We start from the raw sequence: 23,927 nt of genomic DNA on the forward strand, positions 1-23,927 counted from the left end.
AAAAATGCGCCCTTGTCCGATTCACGGTTAATCGTCTATTGTCACTTGAGACTGTAATGACACCACAGCGTTGGGCAAGTATGCACCACTGCAATCTACACAATATTTCGCGGGCCTAAAATCGGAACAACCCTTTTTTTTCATTCTGGAAACGTTCGCATCCCTCGAGATGGCGACAGGAAGGGCATCTAGCCATCCTCTAGCAGCAACAATGCCACATCTAACAATCAACGTGAGTCCGCCCCGATAGCTGAGTGGTCAGCGTGACGGATTGCCGTCCTACGGGCCCGGGTTCGATTCCCGAGCCGGCCGTTGTGGCCGAGCGGTTCTAGACGCACCAGTCCGGAACCGCGCTGCTGCTACGGTCGCAGGTTCGAGTCCCGCCTCGGGAATCGATGTGTGTGATGTCCTTAGGTTAGTTAGGTTTAAGTAGTTCTAAGTCTAGGGGCCTGATGAAGTCAGATGTTAAGTCCCATAGTGCTCAGAGCCATTTGAACCATTTCGATTCCCGGTTGGGTCGGAGATTTTCTCCGCTCAGGGACTGGGTGTTGTGTTGTCTTCGTCATCATTTCATCCCCATCCGGCGCGCAGGTCGCCCAATGTGGCGTCGAATGTAATAAGACCTGCACCAAGGCGGCCGGACCTGCCCCGCAAGGAGCCTCCCGGACAATGACGCCAAACGCTCATTTCTATTTCCATTAACCTGACGACGTTGTGTATGTATGTGATAAGGGCAGAAGAAGAAGATTCTATGTAATATATTGTTCCAGTGATCGACGATGAATCAATAAATTGTTATTTGGCGCTGAACTTTGACCTTTCCGAAGGGTGAACTTAAAAAATAGAATCTTATGAACTGGCAAGCAGTCAGTCGCCAACCGGGCGTGTGACCTACTTACAATTACTAGTTAGCCTCGAACCAAGCGAGTTGGTGCAGTTGTTAGCACAATGGAACCGCATTCGGGAGGACGACGGTTCACATTCCCGTCGGGCATCCAGATTTAGATTTTCGATGAATTCCCTAAGTCGCTCCAGGAAAAAGCAGCGATAGCTCCTTGTAAGAGGGGACAGCCGATTTCGTTCTCCATCTTTTCGTAATGCGAGCTTGTGTTCCATCTCTAATGGCCGCGCTGTCGACGGGATGTTAAACTTGAATCTTCCTTACTTCTCTATTTATCCTCGTCAGTTGCTACGGTTCAGTATCGTACATTTAGCAGATAAAGAAACTGATCACCAATGTGACATAATGAAGATAGCAAAGTTCCTGGCCCAAATAACAAGAGAACAAGGTAAATTTTTCCGTGTTAAAGGTAGCCGAATCTAGAAAATGAGAAGTTCTATCTTTTATGTCGTCTCGACGAATCTCGATGATAAAATCTTCTCGGGTTGACAGCCGAGTCAATGTGTTGTTTTCCAGCAACGTTTCAGCAAGTTTCTTTCTTGCCATCTTCAGGCGAATTATGGCAAGTAAGAAACTTGCTGAAATGTTACTGGAAAACAACACATTGGCTCGGCTGTCAACCCGAGAAGATTTTATCAAAAGGCAAGAATGGTACTCATCATGATACTCCAAACTCATTATCGTGTGCATGTAGTGTAAAAGATTTGTTTTGTAAATCTAATGTCACAAGAATAGGCGTATCCAGTTCGCTATTTGTACCCAAAAAATTCCCTGTTTATGATTTCCCATACGTTTAAAAGGGAAACAGCAGATCCCATTGCAAAAAGAAAAAAAGAGAAATCGTAAGCATTCGAAGAAACATTCTTTAGGGACTGACAGCTAACAAATGACATTCATTACACAACAGGAAATAAGAAGTTACTTTGTTTTTTTTCTTTCTTTTTTTTTTTTTTTTTTACCGCTCATTTCTGCTGTGAGCCACCTGAAATCTGTCTGATAATCGGTGAGTGCAGATGGCACAAGTTCACACGAAAGTGGTCACAAGGACTGACGTCTCTTGGCGCTGTTTTTTTGTAGGGAGTATTTTTAAAATCTCCCCCATGAACCGTGGACCTTGCCGTTGGTGGGGAGGCTTGTGTGCCTCAGCGATACAGATAGCCGTACCGTAGGTGCAACCACAACGGAGGGGTATCTGTTGAGAGGCCAGACAAACGTGTGGTTCCTGAAGAGGGGCTGAAGCGTTTCCAGTAGTCCTGCGAACGGCTGAAAGCAAGGGGAAACTACAGTCGTAATTTTTCCCGAGGGCATGCAGCTTTACTGTATGGTTAAATGATGTTGGCGTCCTCTTGGGTAAAATATTCCGGAGGTAAAATAGTCCCCCATTCGGATCTCCGGGCGGGGACTACTCAGGAGGACGTCGTTATCAGGAGAAAGAAAACTGGTGTTCTACGGGTCGGAGCGTGGAATGTCAGATCCCTTAATCGGGCAGGTAGGTTAGAAAATGTAAAAAGGGAAATGGATAGGTTAAAGTTAGATATAGTGGGAATTAGTTCGGTGGCAGGAGGAACAAGACTTCTGGTCAGGTGAATACAAGGTTATAAATACAAAATCAAATAGGGGTAATGCAGGAGTAGGTTTAATAATGAATAAAAATAGGAATGCAGGTAAGCTACTACAAACAGCATAGTGAACGTATTATTGTGGCCAAGATAGATACGAAGCCCATGCCTACCACAGTAGTACAAGTTTATATGCCGACTAGCTCCGCAGATGACGAAGAGATTGAAGAAATGTATGAAGAAATAAAAGAAATTATTCAGATAGTGAAGGGAGACGAAAATTTAATAGTCATGGCTGACTGGAATTTGATAGTAGGAAAAGGAAGAGAAGGAAACGTAGTAGGTGAATATGGAGTGGGGGTAAGGAATGAAAGAGGAAGCCGCTAGGTAGAATTTTGCACAGAGCATAACTTAATCATATCTAACACTTGGTTCAAGAATCATAAAAGAAGGTTGTATTCTTGGAAGAATCCTGGAGATACTAGAAGGTATCAGATAGTTTATATAATGGTAAAACAGAGATTTAGGAACCAGGTTTTAAATTGTAAGATATTTCCAGGGGCAGATGTGGACTCTGGTCACAACCTATTGGTTAAGAACGGTAGATTAAAACTGAAGAATCTGCAAAAAGGTGAGAATTTAAGGAGATGGGACCTGGATAAACTGACAGAAACAGAGGTTGCAGAGAGTTTCAGGGAGAGCATTGGGGAACTACTGACAAGAATGGGGGAAAGAAATACAGTAGAAGAAGAATGGGTAGCTCTGAGAGATGAAACAGTGAAGGCAGCAGAGGATCAAGTAGATAAAAAGACGAGGGCTAATAGAAATCCTTGGGTAACAGAAGAGATACTGAATTTAATTTATGAAAGGAGAAAATACAAAAATGCAGTAAATGAAACAGGCAAAAAGGAATACAAACGTCTCAAAAATGAGATAGACAGGAAGTGCAAAATGGCTAGACAGGGATGACTAGAGGACAAATGTGATGGCGTAGAGGCGTATATCACTAGGAGTAAGATAGATACTGCTACAGGAAAATTAAAGAAACCTTTGGAGAAAAGAGAACAACTTGCATGAATATCAAGAGCTCAGATGGAAACCCAATTCTAAGCAAAGAGGGGAAAGCAGAAAGGTGGAAGGAGTATATAGAGGATCTATACAAGGGGAATGTTCTTGTGGATAATATTATGGAAATGGAAGCGGATGTAGATGAAGATGAAATGGGAGATACGATACTGCGTGAAGAGTTTGACAGAGCACAGAAAGACCTAAGTCGAAACAAGGCCCTGGGAGTAGACAACATTCCATTAGAACTACTGACGGCCTTGAGAGAGACAGCCCTGACAAAACTCTACCATCTGGTGAGCACGATGTATGAAACAGGTGAAATACCCTCAGACTTCAAGAAGAATATAATAGTTCCAATCCCAAAGAAAGCAGGTGTTGACAGATGTGAAAATTACCGAACTGTCGGTTTAATAAGCCACGGCTGCAAAATACAAACATGAATTCTTTACAGACGAATGGAAAAACGTAGAGGCCGACCTCGGGGATGATCAGTTTGGATTGCGTAGAAATGTTGGAACACGTGAGGCAATACTGATCTACGACTTATCTTAGAAGATAGATTAAGGAAAGGCAAACCTACGTTTCTAGCATTTGTAAACTTAGTGAAAGCTTTTGACAATGTTGACTGGAATACTCTCTTTCAAATTCTGAAGGTTACAGGGGTAAAATACAGGGAACGAAATGCTATTTACAATTTGTACACTAACCAGATGGCAGTTTTATAAATCGAGGGGCACAAAAGAGGAGCAGTGGTTGGGAAGGGAGTGAGACAGGGTTGTAGCCTATCGGGATCACCAATTTAGCATTGGAGGCCAGAGCGGGGGGTTAAAATCGTAGAGGGAGACCAAAAGATGAATACACTAAACAGATTCAGAAGGATGTAGGTTGCAGTGGGTATTGGGAGATGAAGAAGCTTGCATAGGACATAGTAGCATGGAGAGCTGCATCAAACCAATCTATGGACTGAAGGCCACAACAACAACAACATTTTTAAAATTCAGTAGTTGCAACTTCCGTAGTTCCAATTCTACACCTACTGAATCCTTTATAACTGACGTTGAAATTGGGCAACTATCCCCCACAACATCAGAAGCAAACGAACTTTTCAGGAACAAATAGGTAGGTTTAGTGTCTTCAAATCACTAAATCTGCCATTTATTTCTTCATTCATGTCAGACATCTTACATAAACAATCTTCCACTTCCACCCGACCTTCAAGAAGGGTTTCAGTAATTTTCTTCAGACTATGAAATGAGCGAATGTTTTAGTCCCAGAGTTCTTCTGGAACAGTGAAAATTTTTTACGCAAGCTATACACACTCTACACGAAATCGGAAATCAATTTTCCCCCCCTTGCAGTTATAGGTTTAGCGGTTATAAATGCTCAACAACATTTGTAATGAAAGCAATATCAAATAACCACTATGGTTCTACTGTGTGCTTTAACTGATGGCCTAATTTATTATTTGTGATAAAGGAAGTTTCAACAAAGTTTTTTTCTGAGATCAGACGTAAATATAGTTTAATCTCGTGTTTATGTAGTAGTGTTACTGCGTTTCTAGCGTATGTATTGTTTTTTATTGTAATTTATATTTTGAGGAGGGATTGTTTGTCTATTAATTATATTGATTAGTAGTAGTTCACTGCTATTGTTTAGAGTGTGTTTATTTCTCGTTGCAATGTGTGTTATGTGTAACATTGATCTGAATGCTTCTGGCTTATAAAATGTATATAAATAAATAAATTATATGTAATACGTAAAGAAGATAATTAAACTTGTTTCGGTCGGAAATATTTCTGGTGAGTTTTTATAATACGCTGCAATACTCGGTGTTTTAGGTTCAGATTCAATTATTTATTGATCACATGATTGTGAGTACGAGGTTTATAAAGTTAAAGTGGTCTTGATAGCTAACGGAACTTCTAACCAGCGTCATTTTCTGGTTTAAATTCTGTGCCCGAATGCTCCTATTCTTGGACGTTAAATTTAAGGAACATTTCCTCTTACAATAAACACACTATAAAGGTAACTGGTATGGAGTAGCATAATGGTAATATTCCGAGTCTGTTGTTAAAGGGAGAGGTTCTATGTTTGAGCACAGGATGTGATTAGCTCTTCTGTATAATTATTTACTTGATCTAAGGCATTTATCGGACTGGACGATATATATCAGAATATATTCCAGCACTTAATGTAGTGCCAGTTCATCTGGAACTAACAGGGTACTAAGAAATGTTTTTTAAGAAAATAATAATTAGATCTGCTGGACGTATGTTTTCAGCAAATAGTTTAATGTAACTAAGTTAACAAAAATAATTTTCTTATAACAGTCATACTGCGAGAACAGCCTTTTTGGAAGAAACGATTAGATAAACTACATGTTTAAGAGAAAGTACCACTGGTTAGAATAATCAGAACTATAGCCTTACTTCGGAAGCAACAACTTGTTTCAACGTTTTGATGGACCGATTGTTTATCAGATGATTTGCCACAGAATATTATGTTATCAGGAAGTGGTGCAAGCAGCTAAAACCTGACCTACGCGTAGTGCACTTCCCACAAAAAATGAATGCTGAACGGGTCACGGGCAATATCTTGACCGTTTTATTTTTCTTGCGCGGATGAGAAATAGATGAATCGGCAACCGAGGTTGAGCAGGACGGCATCTAACCAGGTGACCTTCACTTTTTGTTTCTGAACACGCTACATTTCCTACTAAAACCGTTCTGAAGTCCGTATTCGAGGTCGCTAGCACACTCTTGGGCGTTGGCGATCTCTTTGGAGACAACCGGTTCAAACACCAGTGGTGAATAGTTTCATTGCCAGTATTTGGTCGGCATGGGGAGAGAATTGTTGTCAAAATATGCTTGCTGAACAGACTTGGTACCATCGTTTTAGGTTAGATTGTCAAGGAGTGATGGCATGTGGTATGGTTGATAGTGGTCAATCGGACGAAGAAATTAAGCTGTGCGGACGCATGGTGCTATTCGAGAGAAATAGGTGGTACATTCTCCTTTCTCTCTCATCGTCGTCAAAGACATGAAAAGAGCACTACACTACAGTACAGACGCGCTTATCATAGTCACCTAGACATGATAATTACAGTTAAAGACTCACCCAAGTGGTATCAAGTATAAAGTGTTTCACCAAGTGGCATGTCACACTATTGTGTAAAGCACAGCAGAACTCATGATTTGTTGACTGAAATTCGATAACAGAAACTCATTTTTAAGACGCCGCGTTTTGTAGTGACATTTGTTTTATTGACTTTTGATAACTCTTGAAATTTTGGTATTCTTTTATATGTTTCACTGAAATTTTATGCAAGGAAGACTAGATGTTAACGCCGTGTAGATGACGAGATCACAAGATCTGGCCTCCAAGCTCGGGTGAGACAGGGGAGGAACTCAGCCTTGATCTTTGCAAAGAACCACCCCTCCCACCGGCCTCAGTCGTTGTAGGGAAGCCACTGAGAACCTAAGTCTCGACAGCTAGTAGCGGTCTAAACCCGGATGTTCTCGAATGCGCTTCCAGCGCCTTAATTATTGCACAATCTCGCTCGGTCGGTAGCTGAGTGGTCAGCGTGACAGACTGTCAATCCAAAGGGCCCGGGTTCGATTCCCGGCTGGGTCGGAGATTTTCTCCACTCGGGGACTGGGTGTTGTGTTGTCCTAATCATCATCATTTCATCCCCATCGACGCGCAAGTCGCCGAAGTGGCGTCAAATCGAAAGACTTGCACCAGGCGAACGGTCTACCCGACGGGAGGCCCTCGTCACACGACATTCCATTTCATTTCATCTCGCCCGGTATGCAGTACTGCTCCTAATACGTATCTCCAGGCTGCTGTTTCAAAGTGAGGTATACCAGCCGGCCGCGGTGGCCGTGCGGTTCTGGCGCGGCAGTCCGGAACCGTGGGACTGCTACGGTCGCAGGTTCGAATCCTGCCTCGGGCATGGGTGGGTGAGATGTCCTTAGGTTAGTTAGGTTTAAGTAGTTCTAAGTTCTAGGGGACTTATGACCTAAGATGTTGAGTCCCATAGTACTCAGAACCATTTTTGAGGTATACCAAAGATAAACAAAATACAAAATAGTATGTTTTATATACTATTCTTTTAGTAAGCATTTGATTCATAGATATCATTTCTCAAGTCAACACTCCTTTTTCTTAACAGATCCTTATCGTACAGGGATGAACGAGGTATCGATACAAAGGTTTTTTAACCAGATTATGACATACAAATCGATTTTGCGTTAAAACTTATAGTTGGGAAAATTTTAACATAAAAGAGACTTTCAACTATCATAAGCAGAAGGGCATCATGTATGCCTAATTTATTAATCACGAATAAGAGACTGCCTTTTCATATTATCTTATTTGCTTTAAAGTACTTATTAGCATTATACAGCATTGTCATAGATAGTAACTGTGACCACTGGTGTAGCCCATTATTTCTGCCCATCGTACAAGTTGACTTTTCTACACAAATGTACTTTCCCAAATGTGTCGCCTAGAATTGCGATTTCCCTATTGCTACTATGACCTAACGTGTTTACTATAACTGAAAATGCTTGTCGAGTTTAAGTTATAGGTTACGCGGCTCTACTGACAGTCCCTATTCTCTGCCCGTCATATAAGCCGGAACAAACATTCCAAAGGCAAAACGCGTTTTTGGACACATGGAAATGTGTGTATAGGGGTGTATCATAAATTCATGATTATTATTTCACGCCGTTCGATTCGTTTTGAAGGATGATTTCTCTTCATTCCCAAAACTACCCTTACCCCAGCGACTACACTTATTCCAAAAACTGTCAGTACTTAAAACTAAAAAGGTGTGAAAGCTTCGCATGGGTCCCCTGGTTTTCTTTAAATTGTGTTAACAGTACTGAAGGTATTATACGGCTCTTCAACTTAGCTACTTTCCAATATTAAATTTTCTCTGGTTTTGGTTTTGTTTGTTTGTTAAAACCAATCTGTAGAATAAGGCATGCTTATTGCCCACTTTATCTTGAACGTAATTACAAGAAACACTCATAAAACAATGAAACTGTAGAACAAGATTAAGAAACAAAGATCCGTGTGTTTTAGATTACAGTCTGTAGTCCTTCACCGGGTAACTAACAAGCATACGGATTCAATGGATGTGCATTACAGCATACATTGCTTAACGATTACGCTTATTACGAATAAAAACACAGGTGTAATATTCTACAATACTTATTATTTATTTCGCAAAAGCTTTACTGGATGTAATTAGAAAGCTTCAAGACAGGAATTTTGAAAGATAAACAATATCTCTTGGACACATTTGCCCATTGGCAAAGACATCACTTCAGCTTTGGAAAAGAGTGGAGTATACAAAATCACTTGTCATTGTGGCAAATTCTATAGGCCTATAGGTCAGACTGGCAGGGCAATACGCGTCGGCTTGAAGGAACACCATAGAAGTTGGGAACTTAGAAAAGGAGGCTCTTTTACTGCAAAACACCTGCTTAAAGAAGGCCATACGTATAAGGTGCAACATCACATCCAACCTTAACGAAGGAAGATGAACTACCTTGAAATAGAGGAAATTAATAAACATATCTCCAACTGCCCAAGCTTAGTACTGCATAATCTGACAGTTTCCTTACTCACCACTTCTAACTGCTGATACTACTCATAATCCCATGCAGGTCATGTTGTATGTTACACCTCTTACTTACGTGTGCCATTTTTTTCTCTATTTCAATTACTGTAATTTCTGTTGCTCGTTAAAAAATTTTAACTTTGGATAATCAGAGCTACTTCACTTACCTGCTTACTAACTAGTATATCTTATCTGTTTGTAACCTAGGACCTCGATCACCATTATTTTGTTCAGCCATTCCCTTGGAACATGTGACCAAAGTTATTGTTTATTTTATCCTAAGAAATTTTATCTTAGTGAAATAATCTTACATCGCATTTTCACTGGAATAATTCCTCTCGTTTTATTCCTAAACCTAATGTTAACAGTTTCATCGCTGGGAACGGAGATACTCGGTAGCTGCACTAGTTTAAAATCTTCGATCCTACAAAAATTATACTACATCACACATTTTTCTTTGTACCTGATGATGGCGTAACAGCAGAAAACCGCCTCGTGTAATCCATACTAGCAATATAAATGCGAAATTAATCCTGCCTATTACACTTTCACGACCAAACTGCTGAACCGATTTTGACAAAATTTGGTATGAAAATAGCCTGAACACCGAGGAAGAGCATAGGGTACTTTAGAAAGTGTGTAGTATTACATTCGTACTGATTGAAGTCTATAGTGCGAATTATGGAGCAATAATTACTCTTTGAGAAAGCTATTTATTCTTTGACTTCTGAAGTTTATCATATTTGTGGAAATGCTTTTATTGTCTGACCTATTCAGCAAAACACGTTTCATCGTAACGAATACAATGCTTATACAATCCTCTACGTGTTTAATCCATACTTCCGTACTAATATCAGTCACAAGCCCGTCACATTTTAGACGCTGAACGTCATGTGTGCCTTATAACTTCTTTGTTGCATCTTAAATTGCGTTGACAGCTCTGGTCAAGCGGTTAGCGTTACAGACTCTCGAACATTGGTTCCCGTCTTCAATTTTCACTTGGATGTTTTTTTTTCTGCTCGTGTCTTCATGTATGGGTCGTTTCCATCACTATTTTATCATCATAGATGTGTAAGTCACCGGAGTGGAATCCCGAACATCAAAATCGGGGTTTCCTGGCCATAAAAGCCAAACACACATTTGTATCATTTTTCTGGTACGAGAGCGCAGCCATGGGTAACAGCTGTAAAACAATGCTCATACAATCCTCAACGTGCTTAATGCATGCCAATATAGTTTTCAATACTAATATTATAAATGCGAAAGTAACTCTGTCTGTTACATTTTCGCGACTAAACTGCTGAACTGACGTCTATGAAATTTGGCGGAGATAGCTTGAACCCTGACAAAGAAGCCACAGGCTACTTTACGAAGTGTATAATACAAGACAGTTATTGGTTTGAAGTTTGTTACGCAAATTAAGGAAAAATATTTATTCTATTAAGTGTTATTTACTCTTTCACTTTTTAACTTTATCATATTTATGAAAATGCTTTTATTTGTCGACTTATTCTACGTAATATGATTTAATGTAATTAATACAATGCTTATTCAGGTTTCAAAGTGTTTAATCCATAATTCCAACTAATACCAGTATTATCAATTATCTTTTTAGGACTTTGCCGCTGAACCGATTCTGATGGTATTTGGTATGGACTCAGCTGAGGGAGACGATAGGATACTTTAGGAAATTGTATCTTTCTGAGTATTACTAACATTTGTAAATATGGTGTACGTGAGTGGCATGCAGACGGCGCTGGCGTGATGGTCGGTGACTCTTAGTGTCTATAGGTTACTATCCAACGTTACTGTGCTCGTGGTTTTTGGTATTGAGCTCCTACACCACCTGACATTGCTCGAGAGGTTTAGTGGAGATACAATAATAAAATGGGACTGTAAGCCTGAGAACCATATTTAAAACTGTTTCTATAAGTCGTGCACACGTAAGTCTAATCAAGCGCATAGTTCTAAGAGAGCACAATTTGCGAAAATTACTCGAATCCAACAAACCTCATGTTCGCCGGAGCTTGGATGCAGAATGTCAGATGACCTTAAGAGCTTCTGAGAGAGTAGAACAGTCACAAGACCGTCGCATTTTAGACGCTGGGCGTCTTCCAAGATGCTTGAAGACTCGCAACGACGGCACTGATTTAAAGGATATAGAACAAACCGAGAGTCGTACTTTCACGTGTGGAAGGGTTGGTTAGTTCATTTGGGGGGAGGGGAATAAACAACGAGATCATTGGTCCCATGGGATTAAGGGAGGATAGGGAAGGAAGTCGGCCGTGCCCTGTCAAAGGAAGCATTCCGGCATTTGTCTGAAGTAATTTAGGGAAATCACGGAAAATCTAAATCAGGAGACTGGACGCGGGTTTGAACCGTCGTCCTCCCGAATGCGAGTCCTGTGTGCTAACGACTGCACCACCTCGCTCGGTACATGTGGAACGTGGGAGGCTTTTGGTGAGGCTGCATTTGATTATGATCTATTAACAGACTATGTTAGTCATAAATTAGTCACCATGAGGGGGTGGATCATAAATGTCGGCAGCATAATGCATTAAAACGGAAGGGAGAAACGGTTGGTATGTATTGCTTTGGGGGCAAAACCTTGCATCCACTACTAGGTAATCGAGGGAAATCCCTAAAAACTCTACTTCTTCATGAATGTAATGAATCGAGGCATTTTTAAATATAATTAGAAAATGTTTTCGGATTCGACATACAGCAAAATAATAGAAACACCTACATTATGTACCTATATAGCGGCACTGCATACATTTTTTAAACATACGTCTCTACACCACTGTATAAACAGAAATGTAGTAAAAGTACTAGCTTTCTTATACACCATCACTCGTCACAGCAAAACTACTGGTATGCAAGCGAAGCAGTGAGGTAACAGCTAGTAAATGATAAATACTGTCGAATATTACATCAGTGTCTCGCATGTTTTCATGCATCATGTACAAAATATTGTACCAAGAACTGAGGGAACAATCAGTGAGATTCAGCTATGTTTGGATTGCGGTGTCTCAGGCGGAGCATGAGGATGTTTAGAATTTCAAGTCGCGGTGTTGTCAAGGTGAAGAACGAACTCATTTGATAGGCTTAAGTGTATTGATGATCGTTTTGCTCGAGGAGTCGTCCCAGCATTCGCTTATGGTGATAATGAAAAATAATCGAGTTTGACGGATCATGTTTTTAAACTTGGTTCTTCCAAACGATATTTTGGTATCTTAACCACGGCAGATGACCTGTAGACATATAGGACGAACCTAACTCCACCGACAAGATTTTGGAGATTCATCAGGGGTACTTTCCGAATATTTTACTGTAAGGGACCCATGGTCCCCACTCTTAGAGAGGTTATAGTGTAATAATGTAATTATGTGTACTTGTTACCACAATTATCTTTACTTCTGTAAAATACCTTCACAACAATGAAACTGGTTGTAATATGCATTCAGCAAAACTTCAGAAAACACCGAGCAATGCAACAACCCTCAGAAGAAACAAACCCGATACAGAACCAAACACTACTATACGCAAGGGAAGAAGAGTGAAGTGGTCATTGCTGTTGGCAGCAAGAAGAATCTTTCATGAAGTTCCAACACACCGATGGAGGATAGGACCACAAACTTGGATCATTAAATCTTTATTTTCCTTCAGTATCCATCGCAGTTGTAACAATAGTCATTTCTTTGTGGTGACTAGTTCTGGATCATCATGTCCATTTTCAAACCATGGCCTTAGATGTAAGTGGAGTCAAGGAGCTCCCACCAGTGTATGTGTCAATAATCAGATATTCATTATTCCTCACCAGTAATCATTACATAGATATAAAATGATAACTTCGTACAAGCAAACAATGTGATTTCTTGCGTTGCTGCGTTCGATTAAAAAGAAATCACATTGTATGCTCATACGAAGTTTATCATTTTGTATCTGTGTAATGAGTGCTGGTGAGGGGAAATGAATGTTTGTTTACTCACATGTGCATTGGTGGGAACTGTATGATTACACTTACATATGAGACCGTGATTTGAAAATGGACGTGATGGTCCGAAACTAGTCACCGCAATGAAATGATTATAATCACAACTGTGACGGAATTGAAGGAAAATAAGGGCAGTATCTTGTTTGTAGCCAAACAAGACACATAGTGCATGTCGAGATTTGCGCTTCTGTGCAAATGTTTTCAGTGCAATATAGATACAAACAAAGCCGGTGGGGGGTGGGGGGGGTGATGGGGGTGGGGGGGGGGGGGGAGGCGCTAAATGGAAACGAAATGCTGTTACCCTGTAGCGAGCCATGGGAAACAAAGGATTCCTTAAATGAAAATACTTAGAAAATACCCTGAACAACCCCGGAAATTTTGTTTGCGATTTCCGTAAAGAAGCAGCGTATCTAATTTCACTTGGTTAGTGCAAGATATTTACTTTTTCAAAGTAACCAGATCTCATCACACTTGAACCACCTAGAATGAAGACTACATATCCTCATTTTATACTGGTATTCCGGTGATGCAACACACTGTTTAGTCCTTATCCGACATGACGTATTTCCTTATTTGGGTATGAAATCACGAACTTCCGCGTAAGGCAGCAAACGATTTTCCTCCATGATGCATGTTTCCATTTGCAAATACTATGTTTTCCGTTGCAGTCTTTGTCTAGGTTAATATTATGCATAGTTTGATAATACCTTCATGGAAAGTATTCCGAACAGGCGGTCTTCAACAGTAAGTCACACAAGTGCTTTAAACTGATAATGAGCTCATTCTTAATACTGCTGCAGGCAGCTAAAATATGAGTAACAAGAATCCACTTGTTATAAAAGCTTTACCGAAGCATTTCAGGCATGGCCCAGAATATCATATAATTTCTCAAAGGTTTTTTCGTCGCTGTGCCATATTTCCCCTACTATTTAATAATAAAGTACTGAGACGTCATTTTCAAGATTTCGTTTACCGCTAATGACGAAAAATACACAAATCGTTTAAAGTTATTGTTTTCGTTAAAAAGCTTTATTTTGAGGACTTTTTATAATAAGAATGTAAAAGGTGCCATCTACTGACAATCTGTTTAGCTAACAGGCACCACAGCTGTAGCAGTTGTTTTGATTCTTTGCACAAGCGTCGTCTATTATACGATTTTACTGATACCAGTCGATGCGAAGAATTTAGTAGACGCCGTTTATTAAAAATTTAATATTGTTCACAACAGCGGGCGGAGTTGTTTACTTCCTTTAAGTAAGCATTGTATTCTGGGCGAATAAACTGAATTATATCAACGTTCATCATCAGAAATAAGTACCGTTTATAACTTGATTTATTTCACTTTTAATTCGTCATTACTTCACAGCCTCTGCAACGTTATGTTACACTTCTTCTATTCTCCTAATCTCAATACCTATAATCTGCATTACCAACAAAGGTAAAACAAACATTTATTGCCGGGAATATTGATTTTTCGTAACAAATGAATAACTACAATAAGTTAAAAACTTTCAAATAGCTGGTAACTTTTTTCTTATATATTTCAGTTTTCCACGACGCCATTGAATTATTAGTTGAACTGGGTAACGGTGAATCAGAAAATCAAACAGATTGCTTCAGTGAAGCCATCAAAACATTGTTATTGCAATTACGGGTATTTTATTACCACCATATTCAGTGACATAGAAGTCAATGAATAAATTGTTTCGCAATTCTATTCAACGTCGATCCTATATCCAAAAATTGATGACTGTACAACAATTAATGAATATGTCGTATCTAGTTTGTAAGCTACAGAGGCAGAGGCTTACCTCAGTTCTGATTCTGTCCAACTTGAAGAGATAAGCAATGTTCGATTGTACCCCGTAGAATTCTTGCACCCTTTAAATCCGTGTGGTTTACAACCTTATCAATTTCATATAAAGAAAAATGGTTTTATTATGTTCATTAGAAATCGGGAATTAATTAATGGTGCAAGATTATGGTAACTCGCTCAGGCGAGTACATTATCACAGCTAAATTCAGTTATTTCGATACAGCTGTGCCTCAAACCCCGGGTTAATGTCACGCCTTCTGATCCAACCATAACTTTCCAAATAAGAAAACAAATCCAAATAAAAGTAGTCATCGGTATGACAATAAAGTACAAGGTCAGACGCTGTAAAAGGCAGGATTGCATTTACGAAGACCTATTTCTTCGCACGGACAGTTATACGTGCCTTTTTCACGAGTTCGAACGTTTGCGGTAAAGACACATACAACCAAAAAGTAAACCATGATCACACTCTACCTGCTAACACTTATTTCAAACAAGTTTTGCAAAATAAAGAATTAAAAAAAAAGATTAATCTGACAGATAATATCTGCATTTTATATGTTTCACAGTTAACCATACTGTTTATAATGATATCGACTTTTTACGATAAGACTAATATTTAGTACGTACTATTCAAAATGTAATTCCTTTTATTAATAAAAACTTTCATTTACTTATTTCTCCATTACTATATTAGCTAACGAATTATTTGTACGGGTCAAAAAGACGGAAAGAACTTGATAACAAGTATGGCACCAAGTGGTAACCCTATAACTCTCTTAACGTGTTATTGGAGATAAAAGTTTTCCGCGATGTCAAACTCGTACAAAACATTGTTGGGTAAAACCACGGGCTTTCGACGAAATCCACTACTGTCTTTGTCAAGAACAACGACTGTCGTGGCTGCCTTCCGGTTCTCCGGCGTACGTCATCATTACGTCATAGTGCCAAAGATTCTGCCCACATCTGCACTGGTGGTGCCAGTGCTCTAATAGGAACATAAACAGTTCAATACATTACTCTGTGTCTACTCAGCGTCGACAGCTCGCTCCTACGAAATACTTTAAGATTATATCCGGTGCCATTTTCGAAGTTGCTCTCACACATTCTGACTCCTACTGCTTCTTTAATAGCATTACCCCAGTACGTAGAAGCGTGGGATACTGAAAATCAAGAACTTGAGAAATCAGCAATTACTGAACAGTGACACAAGTAAAGACACTATAATATCTGATGAGACTAAAAATTTGTCACAAATTAATTTTAATTTCAAGTCTTTTTTTTCGCGATTTCCATATCTTTGTCTGACGACCGGCTTAGATTTCGATACGCGCGCGCTTCGTTCAGACATCGCTGTAGTCATTTTCGTTGTATTCGCTGACTATTAGAAGTTATAAATGACAGAACGACCATTTTACGAACCCCACTTCTGCGATAGACCGCTTCCGCGACGGATCTTGGATTGGCTTCACTTCAGTTTTCGTGCTTATTGAGTCGATTAATTAGAATAAATCTTGGGAATTATTTCATGGTCGAGATTATGTGGGATGCTTTCTAAGGTAACGTAACTGTGTAATGAATAAAAGAATTGACAGTGTGAAATTATTTATAACTGTGCATTATTTACGGATCCTTATCGCTGAAGTACTTCAGATATACTAATAATTATCTAACCGTGATTAATTCAAAATATAAGTCCAAATTTTGTGATCTCTGGACAGCTAGAATTTCAAGATCGGTACTCGGAATAGTTTCTGTTTCGCTCAGATAGAGCGTCTGCCATGTAAGCGGGGCACACATTTTCATCTGTCCCCGTTGACGTATGTCAACGCCTGTGAGCAGCTAAGGGTGTTCATTTCATTGTAATTTCATCCTAACGAACTGCTTGGTCACCGATGGAATCTGTTCTTTCGGACATGTCGGAAAGAACAGATACCATGTTAGTAAATATATAGTTAAGGCTCACCGGCCACTTGACCATCTTCTTCTTCTGTGCGAATGCACAAACAGTGCCCGAACTCTTACGGGAATCGGCAACGCGCCGCGAGTAATGAGTATAACGGGCGGGGGCACTACGAATGTAGTACGGGACAATACGTTGAGAATGTGGGTTTCGCGGGAGGCGTGCCAGAGAGAAATCCCTGTAGTCGCGCTATCCTCTGTGTCCTCGGTGGCTCAGATGGATAGAGCGTCTGCCACGTAAGCAGGAAATCCCGGGTTCGAGTCCCGGTCGGGACACACATTTTCATCTGTCCCCGTTGACATATGTCAACGCCTGTAAGCAGCTAAGGGTGTTCATTTCATTGTAATGAAGATCATAAAGTCTGCAATAATTAGAAAGTTTATTCAATGCCGCGAGAGTGTCGTACTGAAAACTATAATCCGTTCATCATAAGAATAAACCTGATGTAAACATTGCACTATGTGTTCTTCCGCTTTTGCTTGAATCGCATTGGATTCCCGTTTCACGCGGGACTGCAGCCAAGATGTCTTGAGTACTGTCAAGTACGATAATAACGGTACGTTTTGTGCTGCGCGTTACGCGCACATCGACTTAGCGATAATACGGGACAACAGCTTTACCAGCGCATTTAACTTAGACGGCACTGGCCGGTCAGCTGGTACAGCTAGCCTGCAGTGACGCGACCAGCTGCAGTTCATACGAAATAAGAGGCGAGCAGGGCAGCAATACAGCTTTGTATGTCATGTAATTTTTAAGCAGAGTGAAATAATACACTGAAAATCTCCCACAACACGCTCCTTGGACGACTAGACGAAAACCGCAGCATGTTATCGTTTTTAGCTAACGTACTATTGTAACTGAAAACAAGAATGACGAAAATTCTTAACTTAACCAGAGGGTAATATTTCGGCATAAACCGTGTGTAACGTAAGAGAGCATTGAAGGATTTCACAGTATAGTTAAATATTGAAGCAACTGAAGGTATTACTTACAGTCAGTTGTCTGGTAATCTCTTAGCTCCTTTCTTATCCGAATCCGAAAAATACATTTGAGTTCACCTGCTACGTTGATAAAGAACCTATCAACAGAATCCACGAAGCCAACCAGACGTAGTATTTTCTCTTCTTTTATGACAAGCCGTTCTATATCCCGCCAGCGTTCGGCAATGACGTGTGAAAAAGCTGCGTGTGTTAGTTCCAGTACGTCTGAGAGCTTATCAGTCTTGTTACTTCTCGGGCCAAATCCCGCCGCTTGGCTCCAGATCAGTTCCGTTGGGTTCATATTGTGATGGTGCAGTAGCAAATGTGAAAATGCAGCATTTGTATGATGTGTTCGATGCTGTGAAAATGATTGTTTTCATCTACCTCTGTGGTATAAAGCGATGGAAACAGACCAAAAAGACGATTTTGTTTTTCATTTTTGTCTTAAAAATTAAATTGTTATGTTTTCTTAATTTAAACAACTTTTATGAACAGTCTTTTGTAAAACATCGATAATTAAGAATTTGCATTTGCAATGGAAACAAGAATTTCGTGTCCAGTATGTAATTAGAAACAATAAGACGTGCATTATTTACAAAAATGATTATGAGTTTTATAATAACGAGATGTAGGTATTTCAAATTGAACGAGGAAAAAAAGCATACTGTGAAGATTTGAACCAACGCTGTAATAACAACAATTCGTTCATATTCTATTATGCTACCGACTGTATTACAAATCTGTTGTGAGATTCTGAATGAACTGCAGTATATACAACGGTAGGAAGACTTCAGAGCCGATTATCTCCGTAAAATTACGAGAAACATTAAGAACAGCCTATTTCTCTGCACTTTTTAACCGTGTTCCACTCGTGTATTTCACTGCGGAACAGAAAGCAGCCTCAGCCATTTTTATACTGCGCATTAACAGCGCGACAGAGCACAACGCTGCAGAGGCCTTGACTGTACATGGTTTTGAACTAAAAACTACGTAGCTAAAGCGTGATTAAGAAAAACATTGATGGCTGTTAATACAGTTGAATACCTTAAAGTTTCATGTAACGTAACTCAGTATTAAGATATCTAATACAAAAGTAAGGCCTACTTCCAAGAGCGTAACAATACCAGTGTACGTGTGCTACGGCTTCTGACCAATCATCGCGTTTGTGTTTGTTTACATCAGGTTTATTCTTATGATGAACGAATTATAGGACCAGTACTCGGTATCAATTACCGCTACTCCCGTAGTAGTCGTTATTCTATAAGTGTCTGACAAGCGCTATTATACAATACTTTTATATACTGGGATTCTGGTATTAAATAAGCAGTTGGAATTAGAATGTAGGAGAGCAACTTCAACTGGGCAACAGGTGTAATCTTTAGTAGAGCTTGGAAACGAGCTCTCGGCACTGAGAAGACAGAGAAATGCACTGAATCCTTTATGTTACTACGAGAGCGCTAGCACCACCAGTGTAGATGTGAACATTATCGCTGGTAAAATGACGTAACAGCGAATGCCTCTCGAACACTAGAGGTTACTGATATGGACTATAAATGATTACCGCAACAGAGTACACGACAGTTAGTTGTTCCCGGATGGGGGATTTCGTCGAAAACTATCGGGATTCTACACGGATCTGATGCGAAAAATAAAACGAAAATGTTAGTAGAGTGCACCATGTGACACAGGACTTAATAGCAACGTTATTTTGAGGTGGCGATTATTTACCACTTATAAAAATTGTTGAAAAATCATGGTTGCACACGGCTGTACTAGTCAGTTTCTTACATTACCAGTTTCAATCATAAACAGACCACATTCAGGTGCTGTGTGACATTATAATCAGATGTTACAAGCCAACATCTCCATTTAACTGTAAATCAGGATCACAAACAACGCACAGCGAATCTGTGGCGAAGCATTTGGTAACAACTTAGCATCAAATTTGAAAACTGTCATGATTATCGTCTTGGGCTGCTGATAAAATCTTTATTTTTTATCCTGTTGACTGATCATCATTACTCACCAACATCACTTATTGCATATTAGGCGAATATAAAATCATTGACGTCAGATACTAAAACTATGAACGTTTCACTGTAGTCACATCGTAATGTAAAAACATTGATATATATAAATACTGCTAGAAAATGCCCTCTTTAGGGTTACATCAGCAATCGGCATTAAAGCTGTGAGCGGATGCATACTGTGATTGTTGAACATTGTACCTCAAAAGAACAGCTTGTTACGTAGTGTCTCAAGTGATACTTTCACAATCAATGACAGTTGGCAAAGACATGTGTCAATACTAAGTAAATCTATTATACATTTATGAAATAAAGCGAATCAATAATTCATTAGTTATATTTTGATGGGCCTTCTCCCAGAGCAATCAAAGAAACCACAGTTATGGCCAGATTGGCCAGACGAAATTAGTTCCCGCTGGTCGCAACACGTACCACCAGTTTGTATATTGATGTTGTAACTTATATTGTGATACGACAACAGTGACAAGTTCACAGTTTTGTTATCTGACGGCACTGATTTTATATTCGCTTAATACGATGCTGTAAATGATTTTAAGAACCTGGTGATAGTCAGTGGACTGAAGCTGGTTGTTTAAATAAGGATTTAGCCGGCCGGAGCGGCCGAGCGGTTCTAGGCGCTACAGTATGGAGCCGCGCGACCGCTACGGTCGCAGGTTCGAATCCTGCCTCGGGCATGGATGTGTGTGATGTCCTTAAGGTAGTTAGGTTTAAGTAGTTCTAAGTTCTAGGGGGCTGATGATCTCAGAAGTTAAGTCCCATAGCGCTCAGAGCCATTTGAACCATTTTTTAAATAAGGATTTCACCAGCAGCTCAAACCCATAATCATGACAAGCTTGGGGCAACACCTTCTGAAAATATCACTTAGTATCAACTTTGTTTCTGATGAATTCTTCTCGGGTTATCAGCCGAGTGGTGGCGTCGTCTTGCCGCAACGTTTCAATGAGTTTCGTACCCATCATCTTCTGCGAGAAGAATTCATCAGTGGAATACGCCGAGAAAGACTGAGATCGCTTATAACTTTGTTTCTGATATTCTGATGATAGGCTATGCTCGAAAAGCGCCAATAAAGCTTTTATAACAACTGGATCGTTGTTATTTTAGCGAACTGAAGCAATGTTAAGAGGTTCTCAGTGGACCGTATAAGAGTCAAAGGTTTTTGTGCCGCAAGTTAAACTAAAACACGGGTATTTCATATGGCGAAACGATGTGTGGGAGGTTGTGCGCGACTTTGTGACGCTAGCAAATGCGCAACGGCTGAGCCGCCAATTTTGTATCTACGCCTGCATTAATTTACAATGTCCTACATTTAGAGCTGGCTGCCATTTGGTAATGCAGAGGGCCGCAGTGCGCCCGCCGCCACAAACCTTCGCCATCGTGGTCGTCCTGCGTCGCGAAGAGAGCTCGTGAGGCGACGGCGTCCCAGCGCGGCGCTGTCGGCTCGGCCGCTTGCCCGCTGCCCTTGCTGAGGTTCCTGCGCACCGCACGTTCGAGGTCCAGCGCAGTCGGCGCTGCTGCATCGTCGCAGTCCGTCGCCCTCGCTGCGTCTACCAACAGCAGCAGCAGCAGCACGCATGCCGAGGCGGACCATCTCCGCTTCATGGCGACCGAAGACTGGTCTGCTGGCTTGCTGGCGCGAGCCGCCGCGGACAGCCTGGATAGGGGCGGCCGCAACCTTGTCTGACGCACCGTGGCAACCTGTTGGCCGCCGTAGGCGCCGCTCACGTGTTTCTCGACCCGGGGAGCGGGGTATCAGCCTGGAAAAGCGGACAACACTGTTACGTGCCACGTCTCTTGCGCCACGACGCGCATCTGGAACGATTACTGTCGAGGGTAAAGCATGTATCGCTACTCGGCTTCATTCCTGCTGCTGGTTCTCAAAACAAACATGGGCTACGCAGTTTCACGTAGGATAGAGGAATCACTGAAAAACTAGCAACCAGATAGATTTTTATATAAGTCTACACGCACTTATTGTTGCTGTGTGTTCCTCTTGAATAGGAACTGGTCAGTGCAACTTCTTTCACCACGTATTGTAGAATATGATAAAATGTTTTATTTACAAAACAATCCAACAGTATACAAATTGTAATTTACGTTGACCATTATTTTGGCAATATAACTAAAATTGTCTTACATACGTGATTATAGTTCTTTACAGACTAAGGAAAATCTGGTAGAAGCCGACCTCGGTGAGGATTAGTTTGGATTCCGTAGACATGTTGGAACACTTGAGGCAATACTGACCCTACGTCTTATCTTAGAGAACAGATTAAGGAAAGGCAAACCTACGTTTCTAGCATTTGTAGAGATAGAGAAAGCTTTTGACAATGTTGACTGGAATACTCTCTTTCAAATTGTGAAGGTGGCAGGGGTAAAATACAGGGAGCGGAGGCTATTTACAATTTGTACAGAAACCAGATGGCAGTTATAAGAGTCGAGGGACATGAAAGGGAAGCAGTGGTTGGGAAGGGAGTGAGACAGGGTTGTAGCCTCTCCCCGATGTTATTCAGTCTGTATATTGAGCAAGCAATAAAGGAAACAAAAGAAAAATATGGAGTAGGAATTAAAATCCATGGAGAAGAAATAAAAACTTTGAGGTTTGCCGATAACATTGTAATTCTGTCAGAGACAGCAAAGGAGTTGGAAGAGCAGTTGAACGGAATGGACAGTTTCTTGAAAGGAGGATATAAGATGAACATCAACAAAAGCAAAACGAGGATAATGGAAGTCGAGTTAACTCGAGTGATGCTGAGGGAATTAGATTAGCGAATGAGACACTTAAAGTAGTAAAGGAGTTTTGCTATTTGGGGAGAAAAATAACTGATGATGGTCCAAGTAGAGAGGATATACAATGTAGACTGGCAATGGCAAGGAAAGCGTTTCTGAAGAAGAGAAATTTGTTAATATCGAGTATAGATCTAAGTGCCAGGAAGTATTTGTATGGAGTGTACCCATGTATGGAAGTGAAACATGGACGATAAATATTTCGGACAAGGAGGGAATATAAGCTTTCGAAATGTGGTGATACAGAAGAATGCTGAAGATTAGATGGGTAGATCACATAATTAATGATGAAGTATTGAATAGAATTGGGGAGAAGAGGAGTTCGTGGCACAACTTGACTAGAAGAAGGGATCGGTTGGTAGAACAAGTTCTGAGGCATCAAGGGATCACCAATTTAGTATTGGAGGGCAGCGTGGAGGGTAAAAATCGTAGAGGGAGACCAAGAGATGAATACACCAAGCAGATTCAGAAGGATGTAGGCTGCAGTACGTACTGGGAGATGAAGCAGCTTGCACAGGATAAAGTAGCATGGAGAGCTGCATCAAACCAGTCTCAGGACTGAAGACCACAACAACAACAACGTGTTTATAAACAGAAAACATGAATTTATCATGAAATTCGTTGTCTTTCAGACGACATAATTATTGAAACTTCCTGGCAGATTAAAACTGTGTGCCCGACCGAGACTCGTACTCGGGACCTTTGCCTTTCGCGGGCAAGTGCTCTACCATCTGAGCTACCGAAGCACGACTCACGCCCGGTACTCACAGCTTTACTTCTGCCAGTGTCTCGTCTGCTACCTTCCAAACTTTACAGAAGCTCTCCTGCGAAACTTGCAGAACTAGCACTCCTGAAAGAAAGAATATAGCGGAGACATGGCTTAGCCACAGCCTGGGGGATGTTTCCAGAATGAGATTTTCACTCTGCAGCGGAGTGTGCGCTAATATGAAACTTCCTGGCAGATTAAAACTGTGTGGTAGAGCACTTGCCCGCGAAAGGCAAAGGTCCCGAGTTCGAGTCTCGGTCGGGCACACAGTTTTAATCTGCCAGGAAGTTTCATATCAGCGCACACTCCGCTGCAGAGTGAAAATCTCACTCTGGAAACATCCCCCAGGCTGTGGCTAAGCCATGTCTCCGCTATATCCTTTCTTTCAGGAGTGCTAGTTCTGCAAGTTCCGC

At 40.7% G+C, this 23,927-nt stretch overlaps 1 protein-coding gene and 1 non-coding gene across 2 annotated transcripts in view; one reads left to right on the forward strand and one right to left on the reverse strand.

Annotated features, from left to right (window-relative positions):
• The window catches only part of LOC126412536 (nose resistant to fluoxetine protein 6-like), a 331,497-nt gene that overhangs the window by 274,787 nt on the left and 32,783 nt on the right, over positions 1-23,927 (reverse strand). The window contains exon 2 of the mRNA XM_050082181.1: positions 21,329-21,718. Coding sequence (XP_049938138.1) covers positions 21,329-21,563 — 235 coding nt within the window. The 5' untranslated portion in view covers positions 21,564-21,718. The remainder of the gene's footprint in view (positions 1-21,328; positions 21,719-23,927) is intronic.
• On the forward strand, positions 17,137-17,211 carry Trnat-cgu (transfer RNA threonine (anticodon CGU)). The gene has a single exon. It is a non-coding gene; the product is annotated as a tRNA-Thr (tRNA).

The sequence above is a fragment of the Schistocerca serialis genome, chromosome 7 (assembly GCF_023864345.2).
Source record: "Schistocerca serialis cubense isolate TAMUIC-IGC-003099 chromosome 7, iqSchSeri2.2, whole genome shotgun sequence".
Classification (NCBI taxonomy): Eukaryota; Metazoa; Arthropoda; class Insecta; order Orthoptera; family Acrididae; genus Schistocerca; species Schistocerca serialis.